Here is a 19,641-nt window from a genome sequence, read left to right on the forward strand (position 1 = left end):
CAGGTTAAATATTTTTAGATATCTTTTTCTAATCAATTTAATTTCAACAGGTACCTCACCATGGTTTCATTTTATGACACTTCCATACATCATGCCTTCCAATCTTAAACTTCCATCTGAGCAAGCAGTTTCATTTTTTTAAATTAGTTTATCTTGAACAACTGTTAATGAAATGTACACCAAAAAGAAAATTCAAAATTGGAACATTCTGGCTATAATTTTATTTTGCAGGTAATCTAAGTTTTATGGGTCATACATAATTTCTTGGGAATTTGACATTATTTTATTTTTGAAAATAACAAATCATATTAGTTGACCACTTGTTAGTACAAATAGAACTGTGTTTCAAAATGCTCAAAATTTGAACTGAAAATTGAAATGGCTGTGAATTAAACTTAAAAATTCCCATCTTTTTGTTCAATAGAGTACATGTAAATTATCTTGACCAAATAAACTTAAGTTTTCTATATTTTAAATTTGAGGTCTCCATGGTATAAAGGAAGCCAGAGTATTTGGAAACAAAACAACAATAAAGAGCTCAAACTAAACACAGAATTAAGGAAGAGATGCAACAGGAAATCTATGGCAACATAGTGATTAATATTTTGTAAATTTTGGGAAATTAAGCTTCTTATAGAGAAAGAAAGTCTATAGCTCTACATGTATCATTCATCAGCTGGTGGTGTTTTCATTATTGTTTTGTTTATCAAAAAAATAGTTAGGCTCTTTTGTTTTTAGTCATATTAAAGTTATAACTATGCATAAAAATTCCAAAGAAATGCTTATTATTATGGAAAATAATTTACTTGCCTGTCAGGTAAATGTACAGAGAATGTTACACAGAGTTTCTAAGGTATAATTTTGATGTTAGGATCAATTTGTTTTCTTAGTAGAAATTAATTTGATATGTTTTTGCCACACCTTTATACTCTTGAAGTATCTAAGTTAGAACTTTGCAGGAATGAAAGGCCATTTGTAAGGTGATGAAAGACTTGATGATATCTCGTCTAGAATGTAAAGTTTGTAACATTAAAAGTTAGTATATGATCATCAAATATGCACGTAAGAATGCATGGAAAATGAAAATGAATAAATTAGTCTCCTTTTTTTTAAAAAAAAAGTGTGATTGTTAAAAGAACTAAAAAAAAGAATTTAACATTATGTTTAAGAACAACTAGGGACCTATTGGTCTATCTCAGCTATCCCTACCTCTAAACTAAAACAATTATAAATTTAAGAAAAGGAACTTAAAGCAAGCACTTACCATTCATATATCTATCAAGTTTCTCTTAAACTCACTTAAATTTACTGCCTCCAAAACACCTGAAACAACCAATTCCAAGAACAAGCCACCCTGTTACAAAAATAAAACTGTTTTGGTTAAAGATGACTCCTACCTAACCAGAATTTATATTTTTGTCACCTAGTCCGACTATTGTTAAAACTAAATATTAAAAAAAGATGATGCATCCACATTAACAATTCCCTTTACAATATTAAACATCTCAACTAGATCTTTCTAACCTTACATTTTCAAGAGAAATGAATTTCTAAGATCTTAGTCTGTTACTCATGTGATGACCTGTCCATCCCAGGCACCTTTCTAGTCATTTTTTTCTGAATCCTTTCCAAAAGTTTTGGGTTCTTTCTAGCGTGAAAAGAGTACAAGACTGAATATAATATTCCACATGCAGATTAACCAGTGACCTGTACAATGAAATTATAACCTCTTTAGTCTTGTAATTATCATTTTCTTAGATATAACCTAAAATTCTATTTTCCCTACTACTTGCAACAGCATACTGCTTAGGTGGCTTAAGAGAATGATCAATCGTTACACCAAGATCCCCTTCTCTCATGATATGATTAACCCTTTTGCAACAGGTCTAGGTTTAAAGGTCACATCATCACATTTGTTAACTTGCAATCAAAGTTTTATTGAACAACTATTTTATGAAGTTATTTCAATAAGTTTGGTATCAAATTGAATACTATAATTTAATCTTTAATGTCATATGTGAGTTAATTTCTTAATTTAAAAGTAAATATTAAAAGAACATGCCAAAAAACAATTTTTATGAGTCATATGGTATGTTGAATGCAGCACCAAAACACAGCCAAGAGAGGAAAGACTAAAGGTCAGTTTTATGTTATTGGATACAATAAAAATTGCACATTAACCATGTCAGTGCAAGATGTGTAAACTTAGCCAGACACCACTGGTATGTTAATGTAATGAAAAATGATATATATAATGCTATGAAATTTAAGCTTCTTAGATTAAGCATTTGTATTTTCATGATATAATATCTTGTCATTCTGGCATGAATATTTATTTCTTAATTTTTTATGATTGTTACATAGTTGTTCAAATTGATAGATACCACACACTTAGTGTAGAGAAAATAACAGACAAAATATTTGAAATGTATTTATAAGGCTTCAGAAGTTACACTAATATTTCAGATTTTTTGGGATGAGGAATAGTTCTCTTAGTCATACCATGAAATCACTAGTAACAAAACAATATTTTCACAAACAAATCATTAACAAAAATACTTCATTAAATTTCAGATTTTTGTGTACAAAAAAACTTCTTTATGAAAAGTCTACCAAATTTTGTGAAGATACACATACTGTATCAAAGGTTATAGTATAAACACTTCACGTGTGCAAATGTGTATAATTACAAAATGGTTAAAATTATTCCCATTCACACTTTATTCATAATTCAAATTATAACCCACATGCATTAGTGTGTATTTATCAGAATTAAAATCCATCTACGATTTATTTGCTCAACTCACTAAATGACCTAAATCCTTTTATAAAGCAGCAGCAGCATCCTCTTTACAGCCACCAACAACACCCAAAACCTTGATGTCATCAGCAAATTTCATTAAGTTATTGATCAATCCCTTTTGTATGTCATAATTGTAAATTTAAAGAGGAACAGTTCTAAGATTGAGCCCTGAGGTACGCTACTTGTAACATTAATCCAGTTTGACTTAACTACATTTATAACAAATCTTTCCTTTTCCATCAAGCCATTCTTCTATTCAATTACTTAACTCGCTCCCCCCACATCTATAGAAATAAGTTTCTTTACGAATCTTTTTATGTGGCATGTTGCCAATTGCTTTCTGAAAATCCAGATACACCAAATCCACACACTTACCCTCGCCTACATAAGTAGTAACTTTTCCAAATAATTTAAAGATATTTATTAGGCAAGATATTTGCAAAACAAATGTGAAATACACTATAGAAATTGCCTGTTAACCCTGTACACATAGGTCTAAGGCCTGTCATCACATTTTTCGACTCGCATTCAAAATTCTATTGAACTACTATTTTATGAATTTTTCAGTATGTTTGGTATCAAATTGTAGATTATAATTCAAATTTTAGGACCATACATCATTTGATTTCTTAATTTTAAATGTTAAAAGTCACATTTAAACATCCATTTCTGTTCTGTTGTGGTATGTTGAATACTGCACTGATCCAGAATAGAGGTTTGTGATGTCCAAGTACAAAGTCTATAGTTTGTTATGAATTAGGAACTCAGATACTGACAAGCTAGAATATAAAATTATATCCTCATCTTCTCTGTTTGCTGAGATGTTGCTTATGAACTGAACCAAACACAGTGACCTTGTAATTTTTTTCTATTTTTGGAAACACTTACTTCCTCATACTTCTGTCTGTGGCAACATGTGAATAACAAATCCAAGACTCAGAATATTCCCCTAGTAGAATTCTCAGCCATTTGTGAATATTATAATGTCAACTTTTTCATTTGATATATGAGTTCAAATTGGTAAATTGAGTCTTTAATCTGCTCAACATCTCAAAGTTTTTGAAACCCAAATACAACTTAGTTATAAAGCTTGATAAATTATAATGGAATTCTGCGGTATGGATATACTAATTTTTTATTTTTTTGGTTATTTCAAATATAAAAATCGAGAAATCATTTTTTTCACATTCTCTACATGTGGTATTTGATAAGGTTTAGCAACTAGCAAAAAATAAGTACAAAAGTTGTAACTACAAAATATAATTGTTTGCTATACTTATTTATTTACTGTTCTATGTTTCAAGAAAAATAAGGTTAAAAGCTTGCTTGTAAATAATAATAATAATGTATATCCATATATAATGTATTATAACTGAAATGTGACTGTAGTTTACAAATACTAGTCTACTAAAGACAGCAATGACATGTCACTTCGTAAAAGTAAGTTTTATATTATTGGATATGTTATAATAAGAGTCTGTGTGTCACGTCATTGTAACTTCTGTGATGTTAGCCAAGCATGGCTGAAAGGTCAGTATAATAAAAATGATAAATATACATATAAATGTATAATGTTATAATATTGAAACTGTTTAGGCTACACATTTGTGTTTTTCAAGTTGTAATTTGTTGTGATTCTAGAACAAAAATAACATATTTATTTTCTAATTTTTTTATGGTGATTGTAAGATCTGCTAAATCTTTTTAACCTGTATAGAGATTTGATAGTGAAAATAAGAGAAAATGTAATTTTTTTCTTAAAATACATTTAATAATTATCTGGAGCCTATTAAGATTTTGCATGTGAAATTTTAAGATTTTCTTATGTATAAAAGTATTTTTAATCACCAAATGAAAATTACTTTTGCATGTTGGATGGACAACATGCAAAAAAAGAAAAAAACATGAGAAAAACATTACTTAAAGAACCTTAAGACTTAATATAAAAAAAAAATCTGATAATTTGCTTGCAAAAGCCTTGTATCGTTTACTGATAATATTCCACATTTCATGAATATACACTTACTAATTTAAAAATGATAGCACAAAAACTATAACAAGCACAAAGTGGCTATTATTAGCTAACTTTTTTCTTGAATGAACTTCTTGACTTTCACTTACTTGGTTGCCTATATTTATATATTTTCCAACTGAGGCCTAGAACCTTCTACAAACTAAGAGACACTATGATGTAACAATACTCAAGTCAAAGAGAAAGATATAGAATATTTGACTTATGTGACATCAATTTACAAAACCAAACTACATACAAAATGTACAACTCTTACTCATAATGAAATTTGTCATAACTATTGCTTTTAAAATAATTAACTTTAAACACTTTATGAAAACTAAATAATCGTGAAATGTTCAATAACTAAACGAAATAAATAGTAACTTACCCTTAACAGTCTTGTTTATCCAACAGATACAGATATTCCTTTATCATCCTTTTAAGAGTCCTATCCCATCCTAATATTTTATTTATCGTTAATGTATTAAAGGAAACCCTTACTGTTAATTTTTACATTTGCAGCCAACTTTTTTTATAAATCCTTTTGGAACTCCTAACTTCTTGTTTAACCAAGTTTCTTGATCTTCTGTAATCTTCTAAATCTCCTTTCAAACTAGGAGTTTGTTTATCTTGAATATTTACAAACTTACCATTAACACTTTTTTACATTATGCCTGAATAACTTGGGTGGCCAATTCACAACAGATAATTCTTTTTGCATCCCTTCCAACTTCACTTTTTTTGAAATTTGTAACCAAAATATGATTATTCATTATCTCCATATGAAGCAAAACATTGAACCTAATAGAACAATTGTCACTTACTCATATTTTCTCTAATTTTCACCCTCTTGACAATTTCCAAATTATAAGGTAACATTAAATCTAAAATAGCCTTGTTTCCAGTAGATTTCTTGACCACTTTGTGAAGAAAACCATCTTGAACAACTTCCAAAAACCTTTATCAATATTTGAATTGATTGTTTCTCAATCTATATGCCTTAAATTAAAATCATCTATAATTGTGACCTCATTAACAACTTGAATCATAAATTAATTGTAAAGTTTCTCATTAATTTCATCAGTATCACCTGGTGGTCCATAACAAATTCCCACTCAAATCCTTTTTCCTTTATATCTTCTAGAAATTCAATTGAATTCATTCTCTTTGCTGTTATTTTTATATCCTCAATTTCAATAGTATGTAATTAATATTTTAAATGTAAAGCCACTCCTCCCCTTTCTTAAATACTCTATTCATATTAAATAATCTATAACCCTGTATTTCAAAGGAATTTTTGTCATCATAATCATGTTTTACTGTGTTTAAAAATTGAAGGAAAACAAGATAATTATATGTTTTGCAAAAACATCATTTATTTGCAATAATGTTTCAGTTATTCCCATTATATCAAAATCCTCTATTTCTGCCAGTGGCCTAAAGTTATCTATTTCATGTTATTGCATTACAATAGTATCAAGTATACCTATCCTTAGAACTTCTTCTGTACACATTTTGTAAGCTAAACTTTTCTCTACATCTTATTATTTTTGCATTTAGTTTATCCTGGTCCATAGCCACTGTCCAGTATTAACTTAAAACTAACCTTACATTTAAGTTAACAACCCATGCAAAAGAGCCAGACCTCATGCTACTTAAATGTAATCATGCAGTCTAAAGATCTCCATTTTTCCATTGAACTAATCCTAAAAGTCCAATCAAGCCTATCTGTTCATCCTTATATCATAACTTAAGCATAGAATTTAGCCCTAGTGAGTCGCTCATAATTTCAGCCCCACAATTCTCGGCAGTATCCCCAACGTAGTATTTTTCTTTAATTAAATGTCTTTATCAACACCTTGCACTTAGTAATTAGCTCATCTGACAAAAATTTTTTCCATATTATTGATGAAAGAGCAAAAAAAAAAAGGGGGGGAGGTCACAGAGGGATGATGATAGGACATTTTGTGTAATAAATATAGAGAAAAGTATTAGATTATGATACCCAGGAGCACAAGTTGTGAATATAATAGACAAAGCATAAAATATAATAACAGGGACAGTTTTTGTTATGCATTGTCTATTATATTCACAACTTGTGCTCCTGGGTATCATAATCTAATACTTTTCTCTATATTTATTACACAAAATGTCCTATCATCATCCCTCTGTGACCTCCCCCTCTTTTTTTTTTTGCTCTTTCATCAATAGTTCATCTGCCCAAACTAAGGGTTGAAACCCACTGCTCAATAAAATAGGCTCATTACAATTAAATCTGTTAATTTTAGTTTTAGTCCTAACTGTTAGGTGATGTAGCCTTTGCATGTAAAAGCTTAAGCTCATTTTGAAGTTGTTAGCATTTCCCACAGCTTTTCTTACCTTTGTCTATTGTTTCTACTTTAATTACGATAGTCACAAACCTACAAACTCTACATACAAGTTCTGAGTTCCAAAATAAAATCCATTTATTGCACTCATCACACCTGGCAAATTGTGAATGCTTAATTCCTACTCTAGTCTTAACTATTGTATTTGTAACTTGGAAATAAATATTCAGTACTATTACTAAATACCAGTAGCTTATTGCTAACACTGTTAAGCCCCTACTGTTCTAAAATAAAATATATTACAGTATTTTATAACCAATTAATGTTCACTAAAATAACTAAGTTTATCTTTAATTTTATAAGGTGAAAAATAGTCTCTAAAACATAGAGACAACTAATTAGCCTTTAGATTGCATTTGTTTAATAAAACAAAGTATTGAACTTGCTTTTTGATTTACCAGTGAGTTGAATTATAGCTAAACCTAAAGTAACATTAAACATCCTAAGTCTAACATTGTAGTACAGGTTACACAGCTATGTTCCAATATAACACTTTACCTCTACTTTTTTTATTTAACAATCTTACTAATTATAGTTGTACTTGTGTTACTCAACACAAGGTACTGCAAATTATGATATTAATATTCAAAAATTGTTATCTGTTCTGTAGCATCTTCTGCTTCTTTTGTGTGTGTATTTTAATCAAAGTTTGTCTTTTCTGGTAAACATGAATCAAGTTATTTATTTCATTCTTTTTAACTGTCATTTTTATAGTTACAATATGTTTTTGATAATCTTTGAGTTGCAGACAAAAGTAATAACCTTATATCTGTGACAAAATGTGTATAAAATTACAAAGATAAAGGATCCAATTTTGCCATTGGTGGTAAATCATGTATATACATCTCAAAGGTGTTACTAAGTTAATTAAACATCAAAGATGTTAATAAATCATGTTCCTACATCTAGATTCCTATCTGTAACAAACCATATTTAATATCCATGATGTCAGTAGATCATGTTCCTGCATGTAATTTGTAATTTCACATCTATAATAAACCATGTTTATAATCCAGTTTATTAATAGATCATGTAGATTCCCATGTGTAACAAACACTTTATTTTCCAATCACACTGTATTTATTATATCTTTGTTATTTGTTATATACACTCTTCTAATTCTTGAAAACCTCTAAGGAACTACATTAAAAATGCAGTGTTTAAAACTATATAATAGGCATAATAATATTGTCTAATGACTACTAAATGTGTAATACATGTTACATATACACATAGAGTTCAAAGAATTGTAAAAAGATTTATTTTTGGGAATACAAAGTTGTAATGTCTGCTGTGATATTTATTCACAGTTAACAAAATCCATTAATGCACTTAGGATTTTTTTCTTTTTTCTACACTTAGGAGTAGCAAAACTAGATCCTTGGAATCCTCTTCCTTTAAATTGCAAAAAGGCTGCTGGCTAACTGTTGGAATGAATGTATTTGTACATAATGAGCTAGGTGAGTAAAAATTAGTCCAGGATTAACATTTATTATTCAGTGGTAAATCAAGTAAAATTAATTCTAGATTTTACTTATGTTAAATTGTCTAGATAATAATAATAATAAAACTATGTTGAATATTTTTCACATGATGTTATTTGTATTTATATTACTGCAGAGTACTAGCTCATAGTGAAAATATCATCAGATGTGGAAAAAAGGGCTGGGTCTGTAAGGTCTATGCAATAATACTTTGTATCATTACCATGAATGCTTCTTTACATATTGCAAGTAATTGTTCATTGATTTTTTGTAAATGTTTGTAGCTGCTCTCTAACATTCCTTTATCTTGCTTTTATCCACTGTGTGTGTTAATTGTTTTTTTATTATAACTTGGAAGAGTCATATGTATAGCATTTGTAATAATGTGTTTTAGGTCAAATATTATTTTTATTATTTACTTTTGAAAATTGACTACATGACTGATTTTCTTACGTTGTCTAAATATGTCAATCCAGATTCAGCCATTTACCATGTGTTAAGTGTTTAAATCCCTAAACATATATATATATATATATATATATATATATATATATATATATATATAAAAATGCATAGGAGAGGTATTCAGTTATAAATATTATTTCAAAAACAAGGAAAAGACATTAAATCTTTTTCATCTGTTTTCTCTCTCCAGATATAGTGTACATGAAAAAAAAAAAACAACGTTTAAAATATATAATTTAGAAGGTACTTAATTCCAATGAAGTGTGTATAAACATTATTTACATCTTTATGGTAGGAGTTGTTCGTTATATTGGACCTGTGGAGTTTGCAGATGGAACTTGGCTGGGTATAGAGCTTCGGACACCACGGGGGAAGAATGATGGTTCTGTGCAGGGTTACCGCTATTTCACCTGCAAAACCAACTATGGCCTTATTGTACGCCCTAATCGGGTTACAGTAAGAGGCATCAATGGTTCCAAACTAATTGGGGAGGATTTGTAAAGTACAAAATCTTATTTTCAACACTGGTTCCACTACTGGCAGTATTAAGATTTAATAAAGTCATGTTTTAATTCATTTAAAACTTTTATGCAAAAATTATAATGAAGTTGTAAACCAACATTCCTACCGAGTTTTTGTTGTTTGAACAATGACAAACTCAGTCAAGAGATTTTAGTTTTAGGGAAAGGATTTAAAATTGATACAAATCACATGCTATGTTTCTGATTTATTCTGTTGTATTTTTTGATGAAATTTAGAGAAATTTTACAAAATGCATACTGCATATCTATAATTGGATGCTTCCTTTATCCATCTGCTGTACTATTATCTTTTGATTTACTTAAAGAGAAAAATTACTTCTCATATTTGTAGAGGTAAAAAATATATAAATCAATGTGTATGTCATGTGGTACAAAATGCATTTATAATAACTAATTTTGACATACCCTATCCAGAACAGTAATTGTTTTATAAGGTACTAGAATGATTTTCTATTTGTATGAAGCCTTGTCTGTTTCCAATGTTAGAAGCTTCTTACTTTTCATGGGGCTAAAGTGTTTTCTTGATGATAGACTTGAGCACATGTGCCATTGTTAATATTACTGTAGTAATGTTATTTGTGCTGCTAGCATGGTAGATTTGCCTTAATGTTTTTTAATGTAGTAATTGTTAGTGAGAATTAACATAATTACTTCTGCTGTAGCAAATGTCATAGTTTGTGTGCTGAACTGTTGATCTAACAAATACCTCATCTATTATTGCAGCATAAATGCTAATAATTATATTTGTTTATTTTTTTTAGTGTATGCTATAATTTGATATGTGGTTGCTAAATTTTGTGCAGTGCTATATTGGAAATAATTCTTAGGTAACAATTAATAATTGAATTTTTATGCTCATTGAAACAAACAGCCACTGTTTGTAATTAATTTAAGAGTTAATTGATTTTTTTCTGTAACACTTTCAATATTTATTGTACAACACAGATAAGTATTATGGATTTTTTTTTGTAGCCATTCTTACAGTATAGTGTGCTGTGGATTTCAAACATATCAAGATATACAGTTGTTTAAAACCAAAAAACTAAAAGGTTTCATTACAACACTTGTGAAAGATAGCACAGGATGTAGAGTTTATTTTGCTCTCAAAATGTGTAATGTGATTTGTGTACTATAGTCAGGCTCAGTCTGCATTTATTTAGCAGTGATTTCCTTTAAATATTTAATTTTATGCACTGTATGCAAATTAGATTCTGTATATTTGTTAGAATAACTGCAGTATAAACAATTCTACTGATTTTAAAAAAAAGTGTGTGTGAATGAGGAATAACTTAGATAATTATGAAGATAAAATGTTAAATGAATGTTTGTATAGTTTACAGGTATGGTATATACGATCTCTTTGTATGATTTAGCAAAATGACCACGAATTTTTGTTGTACTAGTACAGTTTGTTTCAGGAAAGTCTTCTTCAATTTTAATACAGAAGTGTATGTAATAATACTAATACATTTTAACTCTCATAACAAATAAGATTATTTGTGAGATTTTATATCACATTTTTCTTTAATGCAATGTTATAATAATGCTGCCACATATAATTGCACGTAAGAAACACATGAGATACCAGATTTTTTGGTGACATGGTTATCTATTAAAACTGTTTCACTGTTGAAGTTTGGAGGCCAGAGAAATAACAGTATAGTGCTGTCTTTTAGATAACCTAATTCTGAAAAATAATTAATTTTGTATTTGTTTAAGTTGTTCTTTCAGATGAAGAGTTTTTTAATATTTATTTCTATATATATTTTAAAAACATTCCAGAAATAAATAAAGCATAAATTTAAACACATCAGTCAAGAAATGTGATATAAAAATAGTTATTTGTACAATTGCTGTTTTGTAATTATATTGTGTTTAGAGATCTAGAGGCATCATATTTTCTTTCAGGTAAAAACTATTTTTCATTGATATTCATAAAGTGTAAAGAAGAGACATGGCTTTACAGTAATGTTTCAAAATTATATAAAATTCACAATGCATATATTTATTTGACAGTAAATAATGTGTAGAAGACTGATTCAAAGAAATGATTTTGTCATGTTAATGGAAATGATTGATTGTATGTGAAATTAATGTTTTTATTCTAATCATAAAGTTTTACATCGATTTATTTTGTGAACTCCAGGGATTTTTATGTGACTGTGATTGATATAAATTGTATACTTAATAATTTTTTCTAAGGTGATGGGTTGTATAACTTGTCTCGCTACAAGATAATGCATTGTGTAACTTGGTAAGTGGTTGTGGTTAATAATGAATTATGTAAATATGATATTTTTATATATTTTTTTGACGTTGGTTCAGTAATAATATTTTGGTTAATAAGATTATAGATACGGGTTTTAGGAGATATATTTGCATGTGTGTATATTATGGTTTGTTTCTAGGTTTCTTACTGAATTCTTTTGTGCATTTATACTTTAAAGTTCAGTATTTATGTGAGTGACAACATAACATTGGACACATTGGTTATAATAAACCATAGATTGTTTAAAATAATTACAAAATTGGTGTATTATGTTAATTTTAACAACTAAGTAATCTTGAAATAGGTTTATCATGGAATGAGTTATGTTTTTTTAAAGTACTGATAATGTGTGAAGTTTACATATAAATTCAGATTCATGTAAATCTACTGTCCTCACTCACCTATTCCATTTATTCCACAGTTATATACATACCAGATGCAATATATTTATTTGAGAGGTAATTATTCCATCTTACCTGTTTGTATAATTGTTTAACTATACTGTGGGAGAATTCTGTGTTCTCAGTTTGTGGAAACTTGACTATTTTTTTTTCTCAGAATAGGAGTAAGACAATCAGGTGATTGTCTGGTGTGAATTTAAATGTAAGCAATATCCACTATTCATGCACCCATATATTATCTTAGCTTGTTTTTGTGTACATATGTGTAGGGCTTACACAAGACATGTCAGACTGTTTTAAAATATACAGGTTCTCAATTAGAAAATGCAGCAAATTGGAAGGTTTTAAGCTCCCACTGTATATTCCTTGCATTGGTCATTTCAACATGCAGATTGTCTGTAGTTTTGTAGTTCTTACATGTACAAGGAGCTGAGTTACTACAATGGATGAGAAGCTTATTCATGGACATCTTTTTTTATGTTCTTTGTGGATATTTGAGCTATTATATATTCAGAATAGGAATAAGCAAATCAGCTAATTACTTATAATTTTGTTGGTTGTAGTTGATTAGTCAATTATATTTTGTATTGTTCTTACAAGAATGTAAACACTTCATTAACTGCTTTTGAAAAGTTATGAAGTGCAACCAGATATATGACAACATGATTGAATACTAGATTTGTAATGTATAGTTGTATGCTTAAGCCTCATGGTTGGGGATTTTTACATGCAATGTAGGCATGATCTGTATCTAAGTAAAATAAGGAACATTGGAACATTTTTAGTCGAATGGTAGTAAAAGAAAAGCCTGGGAACAGAAAATAATTTTTTTTCTGCATTTCATTAGTCAACTTAGAACATTTGTGACCCCCCCAGTTGGATCACATCCAAATACTAATTTTAACAGTGAACACAGGACGGAAAGCATCTTCAGTTGCATTACAAACAGTCCCCGATTTATGTTTCAAAAAACCTTTATGCAAGTCGGAAAGACCTAGAAGAGAAATATGCTGATTTAATTGTTTTATATGCTTAATTAAGCTATGTAGATATAATGAAAATATCCAGCAAATGCAAAAAGAAAAATGCTTTTAAAAAGTGAAGAATAATTAATTTGAGGCAAGTTTGTTTATTATTAAGTACCACGAATACCACCACCAGATGTCAACGCCATTTGTTTACATGCAACTATAGTCATGCATATTTGAGCTTACTACAATAACCACTACCAGATGTCAACATGATTTGTTATAAATACAGCTAAAAATGAATGAGTTTTAATAATTTCCTCTATTGGTGTTAAGAAATGGAATATTATTTAAACAACATGTATATAATATTTAAAAGTACTTTACATGTCTTAAAATTGATACTATTCAAGCTTGCAAGAAGTGGTGTTTTAATTGTAGTGAGGACAAACTCAGTTGTTAGATGAGGAAGATGGAAAAGGATAGATGCTTCAGATAAAGCGAAAACTTCAGGGTTAGAATCAATGTCAGGAGTGGTGGAAGATTTAAGTTTAATGAAAAAGGGATGAATCAATTATTGTTTACTAGCATTTTCTTCTCCTCCTCATAAATCCCTCTGGAGCCAAAACATCTACTCCTCTTAAGACTTAAATAGCGAGAGGTATTGGGGTCCATTTTCTCAAACTTTGCCTTGCCTGCCTCAGTGTCACAGAACACGTGCAATTTCCTTCTCTATGAAGCAGTGTGGTTTTTCATCTAACTTTTTAGATGGTTCACTCTGAGTGGTTTCTTGATCATTGCTGCTTCTAATTCCATGAGATCTTCATTAGAAAGTTCTTTTTCATGTACTTCAATGAACTCTTCTGTGTCAGTCTGATTGACTTTCTGATCCAACTTTTCGGCAAGCCTCACAGATTTAGCTATAACCTTCTCGTAGGTCTTGTCCTTCTGAAACTGGGAAACATAGGTTGTTTTTTTTTCACATAGAATTCAAACAATTTTGTGTAACCTTTTGCCATGTCTTTGCAATGTTGAGAATTCTTTGGTATATACTGTATGGTTTCCAAAAGTCTCTGAGTGTGTTATCAGTGTTCTTGGTGGCAGCCAATGCTTGCTATAAAGTTGTGTAAATAATACACTCTGAAATGCACAATTGCACCTTGATCCATTGTTTGGGTAAGAGAAGTTGTGTTTGGAAGAAAGACTACTTTGACATTCAGGATGAAAATCATTGAGATGATTTGGATGGCTGGGTGTATTGTCAATATCAAGCAAAAACTTGAATGGGAAGTCATGTTCAAGACAATACTTCTCAACTTCTGGGACAAAACAATTATGGAATTAATCTTCAAATAAAGTAATAGTAATACATACATGCCTTTGGATTGTAACGGTAATAAATGGGAAGTGTTACCTTACTGACTCTCTTAAATGTGCATGGGTTCTCAGAGTGATGCACAATGATTTTAACCTGTAGTCACCAGCTGCATTGGCCCTAAGTCAAAGAGTCTGTCTATATTTTGCTGCTTTAAATCTTGGCATTGTTTTATCCTCAACTGGAATGTACATGCCATGATGCATTCTTTTCCAAACTAACCCAGTCTTATCTACATTAAACACTTGTGTTGTATAACCACCTTCACTGACTTTTTTGTTTCAACATGTTCGGAACAATTTGGCAACGTTGGCGTTGTTGCTAGTAGCTTCACCACTCAATTTAACATGATGAAAACTGTGCTTAAACCAGATAAACCAACCACAACTAGCTGAAAAAGTTTCTAGGGTATTTGCACACTTGTCCTCTTTGTCTTCATGTCATTTGTTTAAATTGTCTGGAGGCTCAATGGTATATGACTATGAATCTTGTCTTCTATCCATAAGATAAGCCGTTTTTCTACCTCGTGAATGGTACCAGCCTGCTGTTTTGTTACCATTGTAGACTTTAAGGGTGCAGATCCTTTCACTATCATGTTCACTGTAGATACAGGAAGACCAAGCTCACACACTATAAATGATTAGTTTTGTCCACCCTCGTATTTCTTTATCATCTTTAGTTTCCTCCCTCACTCCATTCTAGTGCACTTACAAGCAGGTTTGCCATTTATAGGAGCAGTGTGCCTCTTCCTAGTCATGATTAGGACACAAAAATCACTATTAAAGAAAACAAAGAAATTACTATGAGCGATGCACAGGATGTGTTAAGCATGGTAGCATCTCAATGAATGAGAGAGAGAAAGAGGGGTGGGCAGGCACATGGTAGCATCCCAATGAATGAGAGAGAGAGAGAGAGAGGGGTGGGCAGGCACATGGTAGCATCCCAATGAATGAGAGAGAGAGAGAGAGAGGGGTGGGCAGGCACATGGTAGCATCCCAATGAATGAATGAGAGAGAGAGAGGGGTGGGCAGGCACATGGTAGCATCCCTGATAGTACTGATTAGGTGATAGAAACAACTATGTGATGACAACAGTATTGCTTTGATAAGATAACATAAAGTAAATTTTTTGCAACTTGATAACTTATCAGTGGGTTTATGAAAATTCTGTACATTAGTGTAAGTTTACACATGTCACATATTACATAAGTTGGTGACTGTCTGTACATCATGATTGTGAATTGTGATGAAATTTTACAGAGCCAGCTTACACAAATTAGGCTTGAACGTATAGTAAGCCTACATCAAAAACTGCAGAAAATGTTAAATATGAATGGACTGTTACTTAACGTGCGTGTGTTTTCAGAGTTTAAACATAAACAATTCAGTAATTGTAACTGAATACATATGAAATGCACTGTGGAATTGTTTTATAATATACACATATATGCAAGAACTTTATTGTCTGAAATCTTTAAATTTTTATTTTATAAAATTTCCTTTCAGTGAAAACATGACACTCGTAAGTCAAATTTAATTATGAAGCAAAGACCAAAATTAACAAAAACAAAATATTTTGGAAATTAGGTAGTTCTTTTTTTCATTGTATTTTAATATTAATTTAACATTAAACTAATCTTAAGGTTTTGCTTGTTCTGATCTATAAAGTTTCAGCAAACAAGAGGAATGTTCTTTTATAAGTCTAGAAAAGTACAAAATCATAGAGGTTGTTTTCACTTTTTGTGTTCAGCAATGTTCTGATCACTAATCGCCCAGTGATGTGATCTGTTGCACTTGTTATTTACAGCTTTTTCAAGAGTAGAGAAGTATCAATTTGAATTTTTTGATGAAATTAATATTTTTTTGAAAAACTTAGAAACAGTAGTGTTTATTTTCAGAAGGTATGAAAAGTAAATTATACGTTTTGGATAACATTATTTAAATCAGACTGGTATTGGATAACATTATTTAAATCAGACTGGTATTCTGTGTAGTCTTAAGTTGTAAATTGTTGTGATTTAGTTTAAACTGGTTTGGTATAGTATGGAGAATAATGGGAAATTAAAACCAGTTAGTTTAATCTATAGCAATAATTTTTTACATTGAATTTCCAATGAGTAAATCATTTACTATCAAATTATAGTCATTACATTTTGAAAGTACAAAATTTAGGGATACATTTGTAAAGATTTTATTTCGTTTATTATACTGTATATATTAATATGTAATGACAATGAATGGACCTCAGACTGTTACTAATAAACACTGTTGATCTAATCCTTATTATTTTATATGATAATGTTACTTATTTCTAACATTCTGTAACATTGTAGTTATGTTTATAAAAGTTTGTTTCCATGATTTACAAAGAATTGAATTAACTCTGCTTTTGTAGCATCACATCAGTGTAAAGTTTCAGGAAACACGAGGGGGAGTTATCTTTTATAAGTCTATAAGAAATCACAGAGGGACTGTTTACATTTTTTATGTTTAGCAAAATTCAAAACTGTCTAAAACAAACATAAATGTTCTTTTTAACCATTATAATGAATTTTTTCAGTTATCTTTAAATCAAAATATAAACATGTATAGTGTTTTGCAGATGTTATATCTAATTTGTGAGTAGTTGATAAGTATATAAATTTTTGTCACAAAAACAAATTAACCAAAAAATATTTCATTGCTATCAGTAATTTGTGTAGGAATTTATATATATTTTTCAATCATCCTTTTTTTTAGGCTCGTAACCTGAGGGTCGTGGGTCTGAATCCCTGTCACACCACACATGCTCACCCTTTCAGCCATGGGAGCATTATAATGTGAATCCCACTATTCATTGGTAAAAGAGTAGCCCAAGGGTTGGCAGTGAGTGGTGATGACTAGTTGCCTTCCCTCTAGTCTTGTATTGGGAATTTAGGGATGGCTAGCATAGATAACCCTTGTGTAGCTTTGAGTGAAATATGAAAAACAAATCTTCCTTAGGTTTTCAATATAAAATTGGGTGTTTTTTTACCAAGTAAATAATTTTTATATTTGCTCTACATGCTTAATCTGGCTACCAGTATCTACTATAGGATGATTGAATCTGGTCTGTTTGTGATTATTGTTATTAAACATGAAATCTAATAGCAGAGTGAGTTTAACTGAAATTAGTAGAATATTTTTGATATTTTTATTTTATCTTGCTATTTGAGAAAAGGAATGTTTTCACAGAAGTTGTGGATGTATAATTCTTGAATACTACATTATGTTGTTTCCTTGATATACATTTGAATAAAAATTTTATAGATCCAAGAAGAAATCTGATGTTAATGCTTGTTGAGTCGCATTAGCAAGTGAATATCAAATACTTGTATTATTGGGTCTATCCTATGTATAGGAATTACAGTTATATATGTTTCAAACCAGGTTAGTAAAAGTAATTGTTTCTGTAACTTTTGTTTTAATAATATATCTCATTACATTCAGTACAACTAAACTACCCGCCCTTGATATTTAAGTTTATGAAGATACTGTATCACATAAAAAGAGGAATGTCTTACGTCCTAAGGTAGTTCTCTAATATTAAGCAATTGCGATGTTCGAAATCTATTAACGTTCCTTGTCAAATAACTGTAGTTTCCCGATTGGTAAGTTTTAATCACCGTTATAGCTTCTGAGGTTTATAGTATACCAACTGTAGCAAACCAACAACAATATACTGTCTTTTAGTGCGCCGTTTTATAAACTTTTAGGGTGAGGTTGTCGAAATTTCAGTTGGCAACAATATTCGAATATGTACTAGAGTTTTTGTAAAACATATATTGTTGATTCTTACACTCGAGGATCTTCTAAAAAAATAGAGAATAGGCGGGAATTTTGCAATACATATTTAACCATATAAGTTATGCGCATTTCTAAATATACATTACACTGAAACAAACACAGATATTAAAATAAATATATAATAGTGTAGCCCCCCAGTGGTTCAGCGGTATGTTTGCGGACTTACAACGCTAAAAACCGGGTTTCGATACCCGTGGTGGGCAGAGCAGAGATAGCCCATTGTGTAGCTTTGTGCTTAATTCAAACAACAACAATGTACTAGCATAAATGTTGCATAAAACGGCCATAGAGTTCAGAAATAATATGGAGATAAAACATTCATTAATGTTCATAAAGTTAGAAAATATTTTGAAAACAGTTCTGAATCAAACCTTTTATTTTTATTCAAGCATTATTTTACAGAAGTTTCAAAATTTGGTCCAAATGTACCAGTTGTCTCAACAACAATACATTTCTACATCAACAGATACCAATGGCTAAACAGAAAGTTTGAAGACTTGCGAACCTAAAAATATTCCTATCGTATAGCTTTGTGTTTAATAACAATAAAAGTCCCTAACTAACACTATGAAGAGGGTGAGTTAGTCATAAAAATTCAATGTCCGCAACTTATGCAAAATATAAAAATGTAAAAACTGTTTAGTCAGCAGCAAACATTAAACACAGGAGTAAAACGTAAAAGTAAGGGAAAGTATATACCACTTAAAAACAATAAATTAGTTTATTTCCTTCTTAACATTGGCTATAAGATCTTGTAACTTTTATACAGTTATAAGCTATATCTAGTTCATAAACAATGTTTTCGTTTCCAACATAGATTTAATTTCAACTGACACTGTGAATAACATAAAATTAATATTATTTATACAATTACACAGTAATAAAGTGGCTTACACTGATCTGAACACTTCACTAACTTTTCAATTACTGAATGAATTGCATACTTTACTGAATCATTAGCTTTCTACTAAATCAAAACCCGACTTAGTACTTCATTGATTCTTGTAACATGTTTTCCCAAATTCGTTGCAAAGCCTCTCGATCGCTAATGGTACCCAAAATTCTAGATGTGTATATATATATATATATGTACTGTAACGATTTTATTT

The 19,641-nt window shown here is 29.9% G+C and overlaps 1 protein-coding gene across 2 annotated transcripts in view; it reads left to right on the forward strand.

Annotated features, from left to right (window-relative positions):
• Window positions 1–18,085, forward strand: part of LOC143240425 (CAP-Gly domain-containing linker protein 4-like) — a 67,857-nt gene extending 49,772 nt beyond the window's left edge. Inside the window, exons 11-12 of one of the 2 annotated variants that reach the window (XM_076482854.1) lie at window positions 8,567–8,664; window positions 9,449–18,085. In XM_076482854.1, the coding sequence (XP_076338969.1) occupies window positions 8,567–8,664; window positions 9,449–9,654 (304 nt within the window). In that variant the 3' untranslated portion in view covers window positions 9,655–18,085. The remainder of the gene's footprint in view (window positions 1–8,566; window positions 8,665–9,448) is intronic. The other variant, XM_076482845.1, reaches the window with a different exon arrangement.
• Window positions 18,086–19,641: the final 1,556 nt, after the last annotated feature.

This window comes from Tachypleus tridentatus, chromosome 2 (genome assembly GCF_004210375.1).
Source record: "Tachypleus tridentatus isolate NWPU-2018 chromosome 2, ASM421037v1, whole genome shotgun sequence".
NCBI classification, from domain to species: domain Eukaryota; kingdom Metazoa; phylum Arthropoda; class Merostomata; order Xiphosura; family Limulidae; genus Tachypleus; species Tachypleus tridentatus.